Source organism: Symphalangus syndactylus, chromosome 21 (genome assembly GCF_028878055.3).
Source record: "Symphalangus syndactylus isolate Jambi chromosome 21, NHGRI_mSymSyn1-v2.1_pri, whole genome shotgun sequence".
NCBI classification, from domain to species: Eukaryota; Metazoa; Chordata; class Mammalia; order Primates; family Hylobatidae; genus Symphalangus; species Symphalangus syndactylus.
Window position 1 is genome coordinate 55,396,612 of NC_072443.2, and position 21,529 is coordinate 55,418,140.

Below are 21,529 nucleotides of genomic sequence, written 5' to 3' on the forward strand. Positions count from 1 at the left end.
AGGGTGAAGAACGGCCCTGACCCTCCCAGGAAAAAGACGCCCACTGGTTCCCAGCCCTGCAGGTGGCTCTGTGTGCCAGTTTCTTCCACACTCCTCTCCCAGCGCTGAACCAGCATGGAGACTGAGGTAGGCTTTCTAAGGCCAACAGTGCTGTCATGATGATGGTGACAAGCAGCCCTTACTGAGCATGTGCGGTGTCACCCCCACCACGGTGGGCACAAACCAGCATCCTCTCCTGTCACCCTCCTCAGTCTGTCCATTCTGGGTAAGGAATCTGCCTTTCCCATTTTCCATATAGGAACTAAGACTCAGAGTCAGCAGCCCCTTGCCCAGGGTCATACAGCAGGCAAGTGGTGATCAGGATCTGAGCTGAGGTCTGAGGGCAGTGTCCATGCCTGCTGTGTCCTCAGCCTGCCTACCCCACTCTGCCCCAAAACAGTCTCTCTAGGCTGGGTGACCAGCGACCTTAGTCCTCCAGCGCCAGCCCTGCGGCGGCCCAAGTTACCAGCCAGACTGGGGGTAGAGGAGAAGTGTGCAGGCAGAGGGGCTGCGTGGAGCCACCTTCCAAATTGCCTCCCTGGGTAAGGATAGCAGGTGACAGCCACCTGCAGGTGAGGACTCTCTGAAGAGAGAGGTGAAGACACTGTGTCTGTGTTCCCCGCTGGAAGGGCCTGGGCAGCCTCAAGATCCTCGCATTGGCCGATACCCACATGCCCCTCAGGCCAGCGACGAGTCTCAGACGGAAGTCCAAGACATGGCCTCGGGCCTCCTGTCTGTCTGTGAAATGGGGTAACAGCACGTGGGCCTGAAGGCTTCAAGGGGGTTCACTTTGGTAACGGCTATTCCATCACAACCACTAGCCTGTAAAACTGGAAAGAGGCTATGAAGGGGGCGCTGTTGTCAACTGTGGGTGCTCACTCCAGCAAGGACCCACCTGGCTGCAGCTGGACACCCTGTCTGCTGCAGGCTGTGCTGGCAGGGCTGCCATCACGGAGGCCTAGTTTTCTGGTCCTTAAACACACTATCCTTCTTACGTCAGAATCCCAGGATTAAACGAGTATTGAAGGTGACCCTACGCATTGATGGGTTCCTGTCTGACATGAAGCCCCGCCCTCCACGTGACCCCTCTGCTTGCACACTTCCCATGACAAGGATCTCACTCTCTCACCAGGCAGCTCTGATGAGGGTGCTTGCCCCGACCAGAGCTGAAGTCAACATCCTCCTAACATCACCCTTGCTGCTGCTGGGGCTGCTCTGGTCGGCTCAGTTCTGTGCTGGCTGAGTGACACAGAGCAGGTTTCTTTGCGTCTCTGAGCATCAGTTTCCTCATCTGTAAAATGAACTCAGTAATAGCTTTCTTCATATGGCTGCTTGGGGCATCTGAGATGTCGTAATAAGCGGGAGGTCAATAAATGCTAGCACTCTGCCCTGTTCCTCTTTCTCCCAGGGTCCTATCTATGGCCTCTGAGCCCAACAACCTATTTTTCTGTCCCAGGACAACCCTACACAAGGACTTGGGGGCTAGAATTGCCCCCCTACCCTACCCCAAGGCTGTTTCTTCTTGTTGGTGACATCTTCAGGCCCTTTTGCATCCCACACACTCCCTCTAATCATAGCCCAGGCTGCCCTTATCACTTTCTCAGGGCAGGAACCAGAACTGAGCTTTAGACCCAGATGGGGTTTGAGCAGGACTGGGAAGACTATCGCCTCCCCAGTTCTGGGCATAGATCTTGGCTACTACGGCCAGTGATCCTGAGAAACTACTTTGTGCCAGTGACTTCTGGTGAGCTGAGTCGGTTCAGAGCCTGAAGCTGGGCCCATCTCCCCTGTCCTCAGTTCTGCCCATCCCAGAGTTCTAGGCTCATGCACCTGGAATGGCAGGCAGGAGAATGGGACTGGCAGATGCTGCTGACACTGTTTCTGCCATCGGAGTGCCCAGGGCCATCAAGGCACCCGTCTTCATCTGATGTCAGTCTCCTCCACTGGACGGTCAGCCCCACGAGGCAGATTTTTGTTTCTGTCTTATTCACTGCTAAGTCCTGGTGCCTAAAACTGTCTGGCACACAGTAGGTGCTCAGTAAAGTTTGGATGAATGAATGAACAGGCTACCCCCTGGGATGCTGCCGGGCCAGAAAGAGCATCCAGACACAGGCTTTGAGATGAGTATGTCAGGGGGGATGTGGGGTGTGGAAGAAGCTTTGGGGGCCCCAGGTTCCACACCACCTATGTAGTGATGCCCGTTCCCTGGGCTGGGTGACCCGCCGTGTGCCCCACGCCTTACTTAGCCAGGCCCCAGGTGGTCAGGTGCAGCTGCCCTCTGAAAACCCCACCTGAGCTGGAAAAACCCACAACCCCCACCACAGCTGGGACCAGCTGAGTTCTCTTCTTTTTCTACCTCCTGCCCCACCCTAGAAACCATCAGAAGAGGAACAGAGACCCTGCAGGAGGCGTGAACTCAGCCATGCGCTTGGAGCCCCTGGTACATATGGCCTTCCGCCCTCCCCTCAGTCCACGCTGCAAAACCCCCACCTCCCTGGGGAAGGCTAGGGGGTGGGGGGGAGGCTCTCTCACTGGAAAACCATGTACTCCTCCAGGGCAGGACCCTGGCATGAAGTGGGGACCGAGAGATACTCACTCAACAAATAGTCGCTGAGCTCCGGCTCCATGCCAGGCTCCGCACGAGGTGCTGGGGAGACAAGGAAAACGTGGAGCGAGGTCTCGTCCTCAGGTCGCTGACACTCTGGCGAGGTGTATGCCAGGCGCCGTCCCAGCTAAGCATGGGACATGTGTCCCCTCATTTATTCGCCATAGCTCTTGGAGGAGGCACCATTTCCTGCCTGTTCTCCAGACGAAGCAGCTAGGAAGGCTGCCTAGAGACCCTGCCGCCACAGGCCGGGCTTCTGACTGCAGCGCGGGCCCTGAGGCCTCTGCTTTCAGCCAGTCTGGGATGGGCATGTGTGCAGTGGGAAGTGCACACCCAGTCAGAGTACCCTCCCAGGTACACTTATCCAGCAAGCTGAGTGTGCCACCCCATTGTACAGAGTAGGAACAGGAGGAGGCCCAGGGAGGCTGAGTCGTTTGCCCAGGGTCACACAGCAGGTCAGTGGCAGAGCCGGAATTTGAAGCCCTGTCTTCTTGACTCCACGGTTGTTATCTGCTGCCACACTGCCTCTCAGTGAGTGAAGGACCAGTGAGTGACTGAAGCAGGGACTCAGACCCTGGGAGAACATGGGAACTGCCACCTTCCCTCAGCCCCCATCTGCATTAACGGGAGACAGGGTAGGCACATAGGTCCTCTCTTTCCTTGAACACTAGTGTCACTCAGCTGCTAACTTGTTCAGTCCACGGGCATTAATTGAGCACCTGCAAGTTATCAGGCACAGGGGATAAAGCAGTGACTGACAGACACTGTCCTTGCCCCCACCAGGCTCACATTCCAGTGGGGGAGATGGCCACATGATAGTAAACCAGTGTGTAATTATCATAGAGTACCTTCTCAGGTCGACGACTGTGAGGGAGCTGGCGGGGCAGGAAGAGACACTCTACCGTGCCTGGAGCCACAAGAAGGAGCCAGCTGTGAGTGTGGGAGGAAGAGCATTCCCAGTGAGGGTGGCAGCCGTGCAAAGGCCCTGGGGCCAGAAAGAGCTTGGGAGTGCGGGGCTGACAGCGGGCCCCTTGGCTGGAGCGGCATGAGTGGGAGCATGGCCGGAAAGGAAGGTGAAGGTCAGGGGGGGCAGGGGGAGGCGTATGCACAGGACCCTGAGAGGGTTACCAGCACTGGGTTGGAACCAGAGCTACGAAATGGTCAGGTTTCAGGTTAAACAGATCCTTCCAAGCGCGGGGCTAGGGGTGGTTTAGAACAGTAAGAGGGGAGGCAGGGAGGGGCCCAGCATGGCAGCCAGCCTTGCAAGGAGATGCTGAGAGCGCAGTGACTGACAAGGCAGAGGGCTCCTGCCTCTGACCTCCAGGCTGGCCAGGTGGGCACCTGGGCCCCACGGCCATGCAGTGCTCAGTGTGAAAGCCCATAGAGAGGCTGATCTCACGCTGACCTCAGCACCCCAGCCATTGTAGCGGTCCAGGCCTGTGCCTTCCTCCCCAGCCCTGAACTGAGGGAACTGCAGAAGAAGCTTAACTGCCCTTTGTCAGGGATAAAGAGAGTCGGGGGTGGTGAGACTGTGTGTGCCCAGCGGTGTGCAGGGTGACGATAAGCACTCGGCAGCCATTTGCTGTGATTAGCACCTGCACACATTAGATCATCAGACTGTCACAGCCGACCGACGCGTTGATTCCCTTATTATCCTCAGTTTTGGAGATCTGCCCAAGGTCACACAGCTAGTAGGTGACAGAGCTGGGATGCAGCACTCCAGAGACCACATGCTGAACCACAGCTGCTGCCCTGCGCTGCTAGGGGGCCACTGCTTCCACTCAAGGATAAGGCAGCTGCACCCGTGGAGTTGGGCAGTGCACAGCCTGCACCCCTTGCGCTGCCCGGCGGCCCTGCTCTCATTCACCCCACTCTACTGACCCCTGCAGTCTTTGGTCGCCTTTGTCAAGCACCTGTCATGCAGTACCCACTCCTTTAGCACACTGAGTGCATTCACTCATTTGGTATTCACGTCAACCCTCTGTGAACGGGAGGACCAGAATAGATTCTTAGAGAGGGGAAGCAGGCTCAGAGAGGAGCGAAGACCCACCCAAGGTCACTGGGCCAGGCGGTGGTGGAGCCAGATTCAAACCCACATCTGACTCCCAACCTGTGCATTGGCCCCTGCAGAATCCCAACCTCCTCTTCCTTTTAGAATTAGTTCATCAGTGTTTTCAGTGATTTTTAGATGACTGAAAAATTTTTGTAGTAATATATTTTACTTTTTTATATATTGTTAAGCCTGTTGCAGAAACTTTGAAAAATAAAGAAAATTGAGGCCAGGCATGGTGGCTCATGCCTGTAATCCCAACACTTTGGGAGGCCGAGGTGGGAGGATCCCTTGGTGCCAGGAGCTTGAGACCAGCCCAGGCACCAAAGGGAGACCCTATCACTATAAAAAATTTTAAAATTAGCCAGATGTAGTGGCATGTTCCTGAAGTCCCAGAACTTTGGAAGGCTGAGGTGGGAGGATTGCTTGAGCCTAGGAGTTTGGGGCTTCTGTAAGCTGTGATTGTGCCACTGTACTCCAGACTGGGCAACAGAGCAAGACTGTGTCTCTAAAACAAAAGTAAATCAATAAAGTTGAAGGAATAAATAAAGCTGACCAGTTATTCTGCCACTCAGAGATGCCAACTCTTATTGGTGGCATGTCTGTGTGTCCTTCCAGACGTTTTTCTAGTTGTGTGTTAGGGACACGCTGTTATATTCATACTGACTATGCACTTCTATAAGCTGCTTTTTCTTTTACGCAATCATCAAGATTATTGCCAAACATTGTAAGCATCTCTTTTAAAGGCTGTATAATATCCCACTGTATGCAGAAACCTTGCATTTTTAGCCAGCTCCCAATATTGGACATTTACCTTAACATTTGTTTGAGGTTTTAGCTTGTTTATTGTTGTTATAAATAATGCTGTGAAGAACTTCTTTGAGCATAAAGCTTAGTCCTTATTTTGGATTCTTTTTTACTAAGAATGTTGTTCTTGTATTAGCTCAGATCCCCGGGGAGGAGGGCAGGGCCTGAGTCACTGTGGCGGGAGAGGACAGATGGCAGATCCCCTGGAACAGCGGCAGGGTGGGGGCCAGGGAGCACAGCCCAGTTCCCAGGCTGAGGCTGAGGCAGGGAGGGAGCGCACTTGCCCAGGGAAGTGGCCGTTGGAGGGTAGGCAGGCAGCTGTGGGTAAGGATGCCCGCTGGGTTTCTTCCCACCCCTGCAGCAGCTTTTGCTGTTCCCTTAAATGTCCATGTCCCCAGGGCTCTGTCTGACCTCTCTTCACCCCTCACACTCTCTCCTCTCTTCTCCTGCAGGGCTGAGCCTCCAGCCAGACCCTCACAGCCTCCTGGACTCTTCCCCAAGGGTCTCCCTGGCACCTCACATCCAAAGGGGGCAGGGGTTATGTCTCCCTCCACCCTGCACCTCTGTCTGTGTCCCTGTATAGACAAAGGGTGCCACCATCCACCCAGTCGACGAGCAGTTGGATGCCTTGTCCCCACCCTATCTCTCCTCTCCCACCCTCACTTCTCCCAAAACACCTTTTCTCTGCATCCCCACTCTCATGCCTCAGTGCAGGCCTCCGCCTCTTCCCTCCAGAGTCGCCATCCCAACCTCTCCTCTGGTATCCCAGCCTCTAATCTCTCCCCACTAATCCTTCCCCCATGAGGGGGTCTATTTAATCACAAACCTCACCGTGTCCCTCCTCTATTCAAACCTCCTGGGACCCCACTACCCTCATAATGAAGCCCAAACCCCTGGCAGGTTAAGTCTCATGACTTTCGGCTGCTTTTCACCTCCAAGCCTCTGCACATGTTGTTCCATCTGCAAGCAATACCTTTCCATGCACTGTCTGCCTAACAAGCTTCTGCCCATCCTTCAAGACTCCGTTTCAACATCTTGTCCTCCAAGAAGCTTCTGTTTTTCCTTGGTATATCTCTTTTTCTCAAAAACCTTGCTCCTCCTTCCCTCATCTTACATAGTATTATTTGATCTACATTTCCATCAAAAAAGTCAATTCTACCATATTATAATTGTGATCATGTTCACTCAGTATTGTGACTATTACAAGGTACTTGCATTAGAACATTTGGTTCTGTGTGACAGTGAGCCCGCTTCAAACTGGCTCATGTAAAATGGGCATGTGGGCGGCATAACCTCCAGCTTTCAGGTGTGTCTGGCCCAGGGCTCCGGTGATGAGAACCTGCAGCCTCTCATGCAGGCTCCTCCCCATGGGGGCCCCAGTAAAGAAGGGGCCTCTATCTCTCAGGGGTAAACTCAGGTCCCAGGTGGGATGTTCTCTGTCTCCACGACACTGGCAAACTTCTGGGCCTGCCTCTCACAGCCCTGCTTGAGTCATGCCCTGGTCCTGGCTCCCCCAGCGTCCCAGAGATTAAAGAGGCGGCAACCAGAAGGAGGCAAGTGGCTGGGCAGGAAACTTGCTGGGTGTCCACCACGGCCAAAGGCATGCTGCTGCCTTCCTCCAGGCATGAGATGGGGCCTTGGCTCATCTTGTTTCCCATGCCTGGCCTGGGCCTGACCCAAAGCAAGCATTGGTCAGCACTTACGGATGCAGGACTGGGCAGATGGAGCATGAGGTTTAGGAAGGCTCAGGGCCACAGGGATGGGGCCAGGAAGCCAGTGGCCTGTGCTTGCGGGTCCCTCCGCCCTACACACAGCCCAACTCCACGTGCACGTCTGTGCTGACTCAGCCTCCACAGGCCCGGCCCTGCTCTGCACCTACCCTGTCTGGCACCCCAACATCAGTGCAGGAGTTCCCAGGTTGGGACACCCAGGGCCTTGTGAGGGCCTCAGGGAAGCAGTGCTTCTCTCTAAATCGTACTTCTTTGAATGTTTATTGGTGGAGGAAAGTGACTAGCACATGGAATGCACAATTTACAATACTGATAGAAAAGTTCTGCTTTAGTGAAAATTATTTTAAATTGAGATAAATGTATTAGGCCAATATGAACACACGAAGGGTGAGAAGTAGGGGCAGAAGGGCGGTTGGCACAAGGTACACCAGGCTTGGACGAACCCCCTGGGACAGCTGGGAGAGGGAGGCACCAGCCCTGCCCAGCCCAGACCTCCAGCTCCAGCGCCCCATGAATGTCCCTCCTGTGAACTCTCCAGCTGCCCTGGCTCTAAAACAACTGCAACAACAAAGCAAACACCAGCAGAGCACGCAGCTGGACGGGCCCTGGTCTGACTGCTCCACTTGTGCACGCTCACGCAGCTCTCACCTGCAGGTGGACGTAGATGCCCTGTTAATCCCGGCATCTCGATGAGGGGCTGCAGTGGGGTCCCCTTCCAAAATCCCACAGCTGGTGGCAGAGGAGGCTCCTGGCCTTTCCCCCCAGGCTACACTGCCTTCTGAGAGGTGCAGGGTTTGAGGGGAGAAAGGAGAGGTATGGCAGCCCTTGGATGCAGGAGGGAGCCCACGTCCTGGGGCTCTGTCTCTGCACACAGGGGCCCAGCATCTCTGATTTAGTGTCTGTGACTGCTCCATCCTGTCCTGCCATTGACCACACCTTTTAATGATGCCTTCTCTCGCTCACGTTACATCCCCCTGCATCCTTCAGGGGCCTCTCACAGGCTCCTGAGTAGAGGCTCAGAAGCACAGGGGCTGCTCCAGGTGCCCTCTGCTCATGTGTTCACTGGTTCTTTCCCCAGGGGAGCAGGACTCTTGAGTCCTGCAGCAGCCGAAGCATCTCAAGCAGTGTCTGTCTCCCACGCCCCCTTCCTCCAGCCAGCGTGGTCCAGTGCAGCGTGAGCTCCTGCAGGGAGTGTCTGCAGGGCCACAGCTCCCTCACTTATCCGCGGCCCTAGCAGGCTCTATTGGCCACGGCTGTCCTTGGCACAGTCAGCAGCAAACCTGGCAAGGCGGCAAGTGGGGACCGATGCCAGCCCTGGTGGCTTTCAGATCTCCATCAGCCAGGACTCCAAAATAGCATCGAGAAGCAGTGGATATGCTCCATTTCAGGAGCATATCAGGGACTGCTGCTCAGCTGTTATAGGGGCAGGGTCTGATCTTCTCCCCCAAGACAGGGGACAGGGCACCTCAGTGATATTTGGTTTGCTGCAGAGGGAGGTGTTTGCTAGGCTTCCAGAAGCCCACACACATTTCCAGAGATAATTGCTTCCGGCTGCTTCCTCCCTCCGTCAGCCACCTGCATGTGAGGGGTGGGGCTGGGCAGAGATGTTAGGAGGGCCCTGCACAAGCCTGCCAACGAGGTCCCCCCAGCACCAGAGCCCAAGCTCATGTCTATGATTAGAAAAGCCTGTGATTTGGAAACTCAGCATGGAAGAGTCTGTGGTTTAGAGATTCCATGATTCAGTCTTCCAGACATAATGCCGAGTGGGGAAAGAGTTGCAGAAAAAGATATGCAATGTGATCCTACTTATGTAAAGCTTAAAAACGTGCACAAGTGTTTATATGGTTTGTGGATACCTCTCTATGCAGGAGATTCACTGCAGAGTGAATTCACCATGGGGATGGGAGGAGGGCAGGGCTGGCAAGGGGATTTAAACAGAGGCGGTGACCCTGGGCTTCCATCCTATTCGTCATGTTGTGTTTCTTATAGTGGGTCAGGGGTATATCAGAGTTCACGGTATTCATCTTTATGCCTTTTGGCATATTTTAAATCTTTTATTAAAAAATTCATAAAATGCTGGGTTCGGTGGTGCATGCCTATAGTCCCAGGCTAAGGCAGGAAGATCGCTGAGCCCAGGAGTTGGAGGCTGCAGTGTGCTATGGTTGCTCCTGTGAAAGCCACTGCACTCCAGCCTGGGCAGCATAGTGAGACCTTGTCTTAAAAAAAAAGAAAAGAAAGAAATTTGTAAAATGATGCCATTTTTTAGGGTCTATGTAATACTTCATACTTTCTATAGGCATATATATGTAGATAAATGCATAGAAAAAGTTCTGGAAGGATCCATTCCAAACAGATGACAGCAGTTACCTCTGCAGAGATCGGAAAGAGGCATAAGATTTAGGGGGGTGGAGGTAAAGGGGGCTTTATTTTGTTTAAGGAGAATAAATTTTCTTATCATTTGTGCAGTTAGGATTTCATTTCTTTAAAATGTGAAGCTTCAGCTAAAAGAAAATAAAGTCACCAGACTTGAAGACTGTGTGGTCCTGAGATTTAAAAGAGTCAAAGTGTTGACGGCTTTGCAGTTCTACAATTGGAGCGGAGCAGCGGGGGTGGGGGGTTCACTTCCGCCCAGCCCTGGATGAACCTTGAATCCCTGGGATTCGGGGCTTCCTGCCTTGAAGAGCTCTGTGACTGTCAGATCTATAGACTGCACGTTCCAACCTTCTCCGTCCTCCCTCTTCCCAAATGCTGTTGTGCTCCTCCCACCTTGGGGACAGATGGCCGCAGGTTGCAGGAGTGAGCCGATCTGCAGGAATGTTCCTGCCAGCCTGCAGGGTGGAAATTTTCCTGTTGAGGGAGGGGAGATGGATGTGAGATGTTTCTGGACCTACCCCTTGGCAGCTGCTCTCACCTTCTGATCCAGGTGGCTTCCCGCAGTCCACAATGATGAGGCAAGGGCAGGGGTGAACTTGGGCACTTACAGAAACTCCAGGGGATGAAAACGCTGTCTGAATGCTAGGTTCCCACTGTGCCTTAGTCTCCAGCCTGCAGAGGTGGGTGAGTGGCTGGGTGATTCTGTGATACAACCAGGGTCACAGGGCAGCAACCCCAAGGCTGGCTGCCCCTGCTTCCCACTCCAGACATCTGGTTACAGCTGAGAAAGTGAGGAAAGTGGACAATTCCATCCAGAGTCCTGTAGCTCCACTTCTTATGTGATCAGGACCCTCTCACGACCACAGGCTTTGCATCTGGGAGGTGCGGCTGATGAATCTTCCCTGAGATTGGATGGCGAGGGCTTGCGGTCATGAGGTAGGTGAAGCTCAGCATGCACAGTTCGGCACGCCTCTTTTCTGAGTCTCTCTGACCTCTCGCTGCCTGAAGGGATGAACCCGTGGGTTCCGTAGTCAGAGATCAGAGTTGGAATCCCAGCTTCAAGCTTTTTGGAGCCTCCTTTGTGCCTGGTCCGGCGCCGGATACTGAATGTCAGAAATCAAAACCGCGCCAGCGCAGGTGGGTTGTAGGCACTGCCCAAATGCCCTGTAAATGATGTTTTGTAAAAGCCTAAAATCTTGGCATTTGTATCTGAATGCCAGGGTCCTTGCCATTTCCCGTGCTTTGAAATAACAGCATAACATGGAAGGAAAAGGAGAGTACATTTATAAGAGGAAGTGCTGAAGAAGCAACGGATGTGCAGATGCATGTCATGGGCCTCCCAGGGAGCAAAAGAGGAAGCCCAGGAAAGGGACGCTGGGTGCTCCACACTCAAGGCATCCAGTTCACCACTCTGAGCCTGTTTCCTCCTCTGGAAGATGGAAGTGAGAAGAGAATCGCTAGTTAAGCAAGGTGGCTGAGAGGGGCATTGCTCTAGCCCGAGCCAGGCTGTGAGTTAGAGTCTGGGCTCTGCTGCTGCCTTGATGGGAGACCCCCGTATGTGGTGCAACCCATCTAAGCAGGAGTGGTAATTATGTTCACTTCGTAGGGCGCTTCTGAGAATTCACTGAGACCATGGAACAACTGGACCTGACACAAAGTGAACCCTCCTGATGCAGTGGCTGAATTTTGATGTTATTAAAATCTTTTGAAACTCCAGTGAGGAGAGGGGGTGGAGCGAGCTCTGCAACATGTTAACCCACAGAAATATGAATTCCTCACATGACTCGGAGGGAGGTCCGTGCTACAGGAAGATTGGTCATGCATATGGATTCACCTGGAGAGGGCAGATCGGGAAGCGTCATGCAGTTCTGATCGATGCCTCACCTCGGCCACCTGAGGCCGCAGCTCCAACCTCTGCTCCCTACCAGGACACTGAGCTGGAAGAATGGAGTCCTAGTCCCACCTCTGCCACTCTTTGCTGTGCAACTTTAAGCAAATCGCTTACCCCCTGAGGTTCATTTCCTCCCCTGTAAAGGATGGAATGTAACTCAAGGATGCAGCATCACACCTAAATTTGGTGAGTGTGAGTCTGGAGAGAATGGAAAGAGGAAGGGAAATGGCCCTGTGGGCTGCCAGCCACGTCCAGCTGATTCCCAGTCTCAACTACTCCCTCTCTCATTTATTCCTCCCAGTGAGGCAGCTTTCAAGCAGTCAAGAACCAAGACTCTGGAGCCAGACTTCCCTGGCTACACCGCCCGCCAACTATGTGGCTTGGGCCAGTTGCTGAACCTCTGGCTTTAGTGCGCTCCCCCGTGAAGTAGGTTGATAATATTAGGCCTCATTGGGGTTGTCTTGAGGATTACCGTGCACGGAAGAATATTATCTACATGCCTCTGAGATAGGTCTGGGATTCCTGGTTTACAGATGAGGAAGCAGAGAGGATCAGATGAACATCAGATAGGAAGAGAGAAATCTGTGTGGGAAAGGCGGGTGTGGGAGCTGAGGATGGATGTGCACTTCTCCCCTCCACCTCCCTGTCGCACCACTGCACCACGCTGGCCTTCTCTGGGCCAGTCAAATACACCAGGCTGCCTTCCGCCTCAGAGCCTTGACGCCAGCTCCTCCCCTGCTTCTTGCGTCATCCGAGTCTCAGCCACACGTGCCTCACAGATGGCCTTCCCGACCACCCCGTCTGATGGCAGAAGCCTCCTTCCCGCCTCTCTTGGGCTCCCTGCCTCTCCTCTTCCTGCTCGCTTTTCATCCTGATCCTTATCACCACGTGCAATCCTATATCTGCACACTTCCTGTCTTCCCCTTAGACTGTAAACATCATGAGGGCAGATACTTGCCCGGCACATGGAAGGTCCTCAGGAGAGGAAGAGGCACCCTAGCTAGACCAGAAATTCTCCCTAGCCCCGTGCAGCCCCCTTTGGGACAGGACTGGCACAAACGAGGACTGCTCTGCCATCTGCCGTGCAGCTACTGGCGTGGTGCGCCCTCCTGGAACCCCGTGGTATAGCTGTTATGATCCCTTTCACAGTAGCATAATCAAGACTCCCAGGAGAGACGCGGCTTGCCAAGGTCTCATGGCCCTTCAGTGGCAGAGCCAGCCTTGGAGTCGGCCGGCCTCACTCCAGGGCCAGAGCCCCGAGAGCTCCGCGGCTCGCGTGTCTCAGTGCCGAAGGCAGAGAAGCCGCCTTGGAAAGTAGTGTCATCGTAGGCTCCGCGCGGCGCGTGCATTTTAGCAACAGACTTCCAAGTTTCCAGCGCGGGCCAGGAAAGGGCCGGCGCCCCGCGCCCCGCCGGGTGTGTGACTTTGCCGCGAGGGCGCAGCGGAGCGGCCGCGCCTGATGCTGCTGTTGCCATGGCGACCAGCGCCTCGGCGATTGGTCCGGCGCGGCCGCACTACGTTGCTCCTTGGGCGCGGGGGGGAGGCTCCGGCGCGCCCGCCCCTCCTCCGGATGCTGCGAGAGCAAACCCGGGGCAGCCTCCTCTCGACCCTGCCCTCCTCATCCCCGCGCCCCGCACCCCGGATGTACGGGAGGGAAAAACCCCAAGGTGGGCCCAGGTAGCAGCGAGGTGGACGCCCCCGCCCAGCCTGGCGACCACAGTTACTCGACGTCCTCGCTGGCTCCTGGGCACGGTGTGAGCGCGCGCTACGTGCCAGGGCCCTCCACAGCCCGCTGCTGGCGCCGCCCCCCGCTCCCGCCCCAGCCTCCCTGGAGGAGCCCGCCACCCCCGGGGAATGTGACTCGCCCCGCGATTTAATTTTATTCCCCTCCACTTCTTGCCTGAGCCGCCTGCTCCTCTTGCAAACACGTTGAGCCTCCCCGCTGGAGAGGGAGCCAGAACAGGGAAGAACGGATTCACACAGGATGGCTTGCAGAAGACGCTATTTGTGAGTATATGTGGCAGGTTTCTGCCTGAAGCCAGAGGCCAGAGGGGCCCGGCTGAGCTGAGAGCTGGAGTGAGGGGCATCATGGGGGGAGGGGCAGGTGGTTGTGCAGGTGACTTGCAGAGGGAGCTGGCCACCCAGCAGGGATGCCGGCGCTCGGCCCCTGCAGCGGAGGTGTTTGTTGGTGATGACGATGAGAAAAAGGCTATTAGTCAGCAGGTCTTCAGCAGGCTGTGAAATTCCCAACTCTGAGAGCAGGTATCCCCCCTCCCAGATACACATTCAGGGTGCCCAGACCGGCTCCTACTGTTTTGGCTTTGGTTTAGCCCATAGCCTGTTTAGGAAAAGACTCTCTGCCCAGCACGCCCATGGCCAGCCCTTCAGCCATGCCTGATAGAAGGTCGCAGGCAGGCTGAGGCAGTGGGCAGGATGCTGCGTCCTCCAAGGGCAGGTGAAGGTCCAGCCCACCGTCCCTAGCACGGTGGCATCAGTGTCCAGCTGTGTGCCCAGGTGTTCTGTGGGCTGGCAGCAGAGCGGCTGTGTGCTGGGCCTCACGCCAGCGGCAGAGGCTGTGAAAGTCTGCACGGGGCGGTGACATCACGGGCCCGGGTATTTATGGAAACCAAAGCCTGTGCTTCGTTTATCCAGGCTTCCCAGGGGGCAGTGGGGTTCGAATGCCAGCTTCCCTCACAGCTCTCTGGGCGCTGCACTGTGCTGTTCTAGGAGGAGCAACCTTTGCCCTCCTCTGGGACCCTCGGCTGCGGGGGTTGAGGCCCAGCGTCAGGTCTCCACCTGCCTAAACTATTTGCCCAGGGCCCACTCGTTTGGGGCTGTGCGGTGACCTCAGACCTTAGGAGGTTAGAGAGCACGGCTGAGTCCTCTTGAGCTGGGCTCAGTCGCAAGGCTAGGAAAAGGAGGCCTGGAGCAGTATGTGGGGAGCCTTCTGGGGGCTACCCCAAGGCCTCCCAACTCGGTGGAGGCCCCTTACCACGGCAGGGGCCTCTGGAACCCCTGATAGAGTGGCAGCTCCCCGTCACCTACACTGAGGGAAAGTAAACACACCTCTGCCTCTGCTGCGTCAGCAGCCCCAGGTGGGAGCCCCCGGGGGATGGCGGTGGCCTCTGGTTCGGGGGATGGTGGTGGCCTCTGGTTCGGGGGATGGTGGTGGCCTCTGGTTCGGGGGATGACAGTGGCCTCTGGTTCGGGGGATGACGGTGTCCTCTGGTTCGGGGGATGGTGGTGGCCTCTGGTTCGGGGGATGACGGTGGCCTCTGGTTCAGGGGATGGCGGTGGCCTCTGGTTCGGGGGATGGTGGTGGCCTCTGGTTCGGGGGATGGCGGTGGCCTCTGGTTTGGGGGATGACGGTGGCCTCTGGTTTGGGGGATGATGGTGGCCTCTGGTTCGGGGGATGGTGGTGGCCTCTGGTTCGGGGGATGGCGGTGGCCTCTGGTTTGGGGGATGACGGTGGCCTCTGGTTCGGGGGATGATGGTGGCCTCTGGTTCGGGGGATGGTGGTGGCCTCTGGTTCGGGGGATGGCGGTGGCCTCTGGTTTGGGGGATGACGGTGGCCTCTGGTTCGGAGGATGATGGTGGCCTCTGGTTCGCTGTGATGCTCACTTGCTTTTTTAGTGGAGAAGCTCACAGGTTGGTTTGTTGATGCGAGCAGAGCACACCAAAGTTCTCACTCCCTGTGGCAAGGCCCTCGCTGTATTTTCGGAAACAAATAGTAAATCCTCTTCCAGCATGGAATTTCCACCACAGTGGCTGGGAATAGGTCCTCCTGAGACAGCTGTCTCCTCCCTGCCACACCTTTGCCTGGGCCCAGGAGCCTGATGCCAGAGAAATTCTAAACTCTCAGGGCTGTTATATCGGGGAGGGGAGATGTCATGAGGATGAAATGTGACAATTCATATTCAGATTACTTGGCCCAGTGCGTGCTTGCCTCCAGTGCTCAGAAATGTCATCCTCACAAAGGCCTTATCTGGGCAGGCACTAAGACCCCCATTTTAGAGATGAGGAAGCTGAGGCTCAGCACAGTTCTACTGAAGCCCTGGAGTATACTAGCCTGGGGTGGGGGTTGTAGCCCAGGAGCTATACTGGAATCACTTGAGGAGCAGTTAAAGAAACAAAAAACAAAAAAAACTGTGTGGGTCCCACCCCCAGACATTCTGGTTTCTAGGTCTGGGGGAGGGCTCAAGCCTCAGGATCTTTTTCGTTTTCTAGATGATTTTAATGTCCAGGTGTGGTTGATGTTCCCGTGATGCAGCTATTCACTGTGGCTGCGTTGCCCAAGCCTATCCAATTGCGGTTTTGCAGGGACAATGTTCTGTATGGATTCCAATACTCTTCCCTGGAGAGTCTGCTTCAATCTGTTGGGGGCCCAGCCACCTGCATTTGAACACATGGCTCTGGTGGATTTGCTGATTCCTGGAATAAGCTCGTCTAGCCTTCCTGCCTGAGAGAGGGGCTGGCCCGAGGGGGCTCAGAGCTCACTGTCTTCCTTTCCTGTGGGTCTTTTCACTCTTCTCCAGCTCTCAGGCTCCCACAGTCTGAGCATTGTGACTTCCAGGCCCTACCCCCTCTGCCAGCAAACCTATTGGCACCAGAAATACCAGAGAGACTTGGACGGGGTGGCTCTGTTTGTATGCAAGGATTTTGTAACCAAGAGCAGGTCTTTCCTGAGGTTACCCTGCTGCACTTGATAAGCCTGTGTTTGCCCACCATTACTCCCCACCCAGAACCCGCGGCAGGCCCACTCCTAGGTCCAGGCTCTCCCAGCACCTGCTGCTCAGACCTTATTGTTACCCCGCCTTTCAGTGTGGAAAGGAGATGGGGTGTTGAGCATCTCTAGATGTTTAACTTTCCCAACGGTGGCCCTGTAGCCACTATCAGAGCTGCCCAACTTGATTGCAAAGCGTTCTCATGCTTAGTTGCCTCATTGGGTCTCACCAACTGCTGTAAAATGTGATACTGTTGATCCCATTTTACAGAAGAGGAAACTGAGGCTCAGAGAGGGGAAGGAACTTGACTGGGGTCACACAGCTGTTTCCTGCCGTACATTTGGCAGTGGTGTCCCTTCCCCAACATGCCACATGTCAAATCGGGACAGACTTGCTCCAGCAGCCCTGTGCGTGGCATGGCCAGGCTATCCTCAGCCTAGAGGAGCCCTGCCGGCGGGCCCCCACCCCCACCCCACCGTCCCCACTCCCTAGCCTCCATTTTCGCCGCTTCCACTCTCTGGGCCCCTGGTGTGCACCCAAGGGAGCTTTATGGAATCGAGACTCTGTCCCGGTCAGAGCTCAGTCCATCGTGAAGGTGGCACACTGGATGGGATGAAGGATGACAACAAAAGCAGGAGAAGATTTCTTAACCCAATGGGGGAACATCAGGAGCCTTCCAAGAATCAGACCCTGAGTCAAACTTGCTAACACCCGAGGTCATTGCTGTACTGGCAGCTTCATGAATGGTGTCTGAATGAAGGATGGCCCACAATTCTGTAACTACAGCGTCCTTTCATCATCTCTGCAAGGGGCCCCTCTGTCCTCATGGGCATGTCACATCCTGTCACTTGAACACAGGAAGTGAGGCTGTGAGGAGCTTCTGGTGTGTGAGATGTGGTCTGCTTGGCCAGGCCAGTGGAGGACTCGCCCACCCATGCCTGCTCTATCATTCATTCACTGCCTGGAACTGTTCCGACCCCTCTCTTCCTTCTGTTTGGGGGACATGATGACCAGCCGGCCCCTGCAGGAGGCAGTGGTCTCCCTCCGGTGGGATGCCCTGACCCACTGCTTGCAGTGGGGCCTTCATGAAGGAAGCCAAGCCCTGGTGGGTCTCCCCTAGACAGAAGAAGGGACACTGGTGGGACTGGGCCTGGAACATTCCACATACACACACACCTCCAAGAAACTTGTGCATTGAGCCTTCACCATTATCACCTTGGCTGGGTCAGTTCTGCAGCCACAGTTATCAGCATCTGCTGGACAGTGTGCCTGGGCTGGATGCCAGGGAAGAGCAGCCCCAGCCCACCAAGAGAGATGCAGGTAGGGAACCGGAGGCCCAGTCTTCACTCAAGCACGTGTGATGACCGGTAGCCCTTCTTGCCATGCAGTGATCACTACTGAAAATGGTTATTATGAATGACCCACACAACACTGGGCTATTTTCCAAGAATGCTGTAGCATCTATCCACCCTTTACAGCCCCAGGAGGCCATTGGGCAGGTCCTGGTTATAACTCAGAAAGACTGGGACATGCAGCCAAGGCCGCATAGCCAGGCCTGGGCCTCTGCTTCCCTGCCTTCAGCTAGTGTTCATGGCGCACCTGCTGTATGTCCAGCTCAGTGCTGGAACCACTGAGAGGGTGCTGCTCTCAGGGGATACTGCAGGGGAGAAGGACACAGAGAAATGAAAAGATAGAGAGCCCAATGGGAATGGATTGAGTGAACTGTGTGGCCACTCAGGAAGTGAGGAGGGCTTCCTGGAGGAGGTGACCTTTGAACAGAAATCTAAATGATTAGGAGGAACTATCCAGGAGAAGAATGGGGGCCCCGGGTGCAGGGGACAGCAAGTGCAGAGGCCCTGGTGAGGGCATGCTTGGCAGGATTGGACCACAGAGGGAGGATGGTGTTGCTGGAGCAGAGTGGGCCAGGAAGAGAGGTAAAGGGGCTGGGGCTGTTCATGGAGGCCCTGGAGTAAAGAGGCACATTGTCATGCTGGAAGCTAAATATATGAAGAAGAGACTGGGAGTTAGAGGTTGGGGAACTGCATTGGGACCTCCCAACCATTAGAGGGTATCATGAGCCTGGGGCCTGAAAATTCAGAGGCCTGGCCACTGCCTCTGCCCCTTTGCAAGGCCAGGGCCCAGGCCTGCTCCCCGTTGTATACCCAAAGCTGGCACGGCCTGGCATGATGTTGGGACTTAGAGACCCTGTCTGGGGTGAATTTTAGAGACTGAGAGGAACAGACTTTTCTGGTAGTTGCTGGACAGGCAGGGCATCAAGGAGCGTCTGCTTAGGCAAGCACCTACCTCTGACCCACCTGCCACCGTCTACCATCTTCCACCAAAGGATCCATGAAGGACAGGTCCAACATCCACGCCCTCCCTGGGCCTCAGAGGAAGCATAAGGCCTGGATTGGCCCCAGCCCCGGGGCAGGACCCTGCTGGGCCTTGGTCAGCCCATGGTCAGCATCTTTTCCCAAGTGCTCCAAGCACAGGCACTGGGCCTAAGCCTCCTGCTCTATGCGGCGGGGCTGATACTCCCCTTCCAGGGTTTGCTTGCGGACCAACAAGCAGGTTGGGCCCCAAGCTCAACAAGTGTCGTGCCATCCTTGTCCCTCCCTGGAGGCCCTTTGTTGAAGCCCCCCAAGGCCCCCTGTGCCCCTAAAGGACTTAGCACAGTCTCCTCAGGGCCCTGGTCTGCCTCCTTGCGCTGACTCACTCACTTGGTCTTTAAGAATAACCAAAAGTGCCTTATCTTGTTGAATCCCACAACTCTGGCAGGGTGGTTGTGTGCCATCCTGTTTTCCAGGGAAGTGCTTTGCGCAGGGTCACAGCCAGTGAGTCTGCCAGACTCCAGACCCTTCTCCTCCCCAGCCAGGTCTGTGTGCCCTTGTGGGTGGGGCCAGTGGGCACCCAGTGCACAGAGATGGGATGAGGAAGGGAAGGAGGGCGGTCAGGGGGCCCAGGTGTTGGGGGGCCTGACGCCTTAGCCCGAGCAGGTTCCAGATCTCCTGGCCGTGAGGCTCTATCCCTTCCCACCCCTTCCCCACTGCATGCACTACCTGGAATGTGTTGGCCACTGCCGCTGTGGCACGGCTGCCCCCAGCCTGCTTGTCCTGGGTGCTGAAGGTACTTGTCCCACAGTGGCTGGGAGCCCCCCACCCAGTGCCTGTGGACCAGACCAGTTTTGTCACCACCAGTGGGGGCTGAGGAGGCGTTGCTCCTGGGTGCTGGCTAAGCTGCTCCCAGGCTCACCTTAGAGCCTGCTGCTTTCCCCCAAAAGCCTCCTGATGACACAGCCCGTCTGCCCTTCCCACTCTTGCCAGCCTGTTGGATGGCTCCTGTCCTCTCACATCTCACTCTTACCCCAGGAGGCTCCCTGCAGGCAGAGCGGATGAAAATATCCTGCCCCTTGGTCTCTGGCCCAACTGGGGCCTTACAGAACAGGACAAGGAGGCTCCACTCCAGCTCTGTCCCTGCCTCACTGTGTGACCCTGGGCAGGCTGCTTGCCCTCTCTGGGTCTCTGACCTCATCTGGAAAGTTCTTGGTTATGCTGCGACACACAGAGGACTGGGAGTGGGAGGAGTGGTGTCTGCCAGGCACAGCAGCTCCAGGCATGCTGGCTCATTCACATGGCCCCATCCTGCCGATCACACTCATTCATTCGCTCAGCCCACCATGGTCACTGGACATCTAGTCCACGTCCTGACACACGCTAGGCCTGTGGGCTATGCCTGTAAGCGGACCAGGCCCGCCCTGCCTGCATGGAGCTGACCACCCAGAGAAGGGACACAGTAAATAAGACCTCGGTGGCACCTGCCAGAGCGGCTCCTGGATAGAGCCGGGAAGAGAACGGGGTGGGGCAGTGGGCTCCCCTTCCTGCACACACCCCTCTCTCTTCAGCCCCTCTGGGGCCTGAGGCCCTCTCTCCTGCTCCTCCTGGCCTCCCACGGTCCCACAACATTCCATCTCCTGCCCAGCCCTGCCTGGAAGGCTCCCCCCGCCACACTCTTGCCCATGCTGGCTCCTCTGCCGGGAGTGCCCTTCCTCCCCTTCACCTCAGACCTCACAGCCCAGCCTGTGCCTCTTTCCTGACTCCCCCAGGCAAATGGGTCCCCTCACAGAGCTCCCGCATGGCAAGTCCTCGCTGTGACAGACACAGTGCCGGCCCCTCTGTTGTCACCAGCTGCCCGGAAGTCCCGCCTTTGCTTTCTAGCGTCCCTGCAGGGCCTGGCCTGACAAGGTACAAATCACCATTTTTAAAATTGTGGTAAGATAGACAGAAAACTTCCTTTTTTAAAGCTGAACACTGTTCCATTGTGCAGATGGACCACATGTTTGCCCTTTTTAATTACACACATTTCAGCGGCAGTAAGTGCATTCACAGTGTTGTGCAGTCAACACACCATCCATCTCCAGAACTTCACTTTCCCAAACAGGGCTCTGTGCTCTGTAAGCGCAGACTCCCATCTTGCATCCCCAGCCCCTGGCACCCACCATTCTACTCTCTGTCTCTGTGAATATGACTGCCCTGGGGACATCATGTGAGTGGAATCAGGCAGCATTTGTCCTTTCCTGACTGGCTTACTTCACTTAGCATCATGTCCTCAAGGTTCATCCGTGCTGCAGCAATGGGCAGAACTTCCTTCCTTTTTAAAGCCGAACACTGTTCCATTGTGCAGATCGACCACATTTTGTTTGTCCATTCACCCATTGATGGACACTGGGTTGTTTCTGCCTTTTGGCTATTGTGAATAGTGCTGCTGTGAACATGGGTGTGCAAATACCTCTCCAAGTCCCTGGTCCCATTTCTGTTGGGTGTATACTCAGAATTGGGATTGCTGGGTCAGATGGTGATTGGATGCTGACTGTTTTGAGGAGCCGCCATACTGTTTTCCACAGCAGCTGCAGTTTTACCTTCCCTCCAGCACTGCACAAGGGTCCTGGTTTCTCCACATCTTCGCCATCACTCATTACTTTCTGTTTTTCTTTAATAATAGCCATCCTAATGGTGTGAAGTGGTATCTTGTGTTTTTAAATTTCCCCTTCTTGAATAAAAGTGTGAGTGATGAAGTTTAGCTTACAAAAGGGATGGTTACGTCTTTGTTGTTTTTCAACTGTATTCATATAACTGAGAGATTATTCATCCACATGGTACAAAAAAAAAGGCGGCACACATTGTCTATTTGGTTCCCTCGCTTCTTATTCTTCTGCCCAGAGGCCACAGCTGTGTCTAGTTCCTTTGGGTCCTTGGTGAATTTCTGTGCATTTATATGAGTGCTTCATCATTGAAGTGCTCCCTCAGCAAGCTG

At 55.3% G+C, this 21,529-nt stretch overlaps 1 protein-coding gene across 5 annotated transcripts in view; it reads left to right on the forward strand.

Annotated features, from left to right (window-relative positions):
- The window catches only part of IQSEC1 (IQ motif and Sec7 domain ArfGEF 1), a 401,591-nt gene that overhangs the window by 212,932 nt on the left and 167,130 nt on the right, over window positions 1-21,529 (forward strand). Inside the window, exon 1 of one of the 5 annotated variants that reach the window (XM_055259263.2) lies at window positions 13,063-13,502. The exons of 2 other annotated variants lie outside the window; for them this stretch is intronic. In XM_055259263.2, the coding sequence (XP_055115238.2) occupies window positions 13,480-13,502 (23 nt within the window). In that variant the 5' untranslated portion in view covers window positions 13,063-13,479. Of the gene's footprint in view, window positions 1-13,062; window positions 13,503-21,529 lie in introns of those variants that run through there. 2 more of the 5 variants (XM_063630289.1, XM_055259261.2) reach the window with 2 other exon arrangements.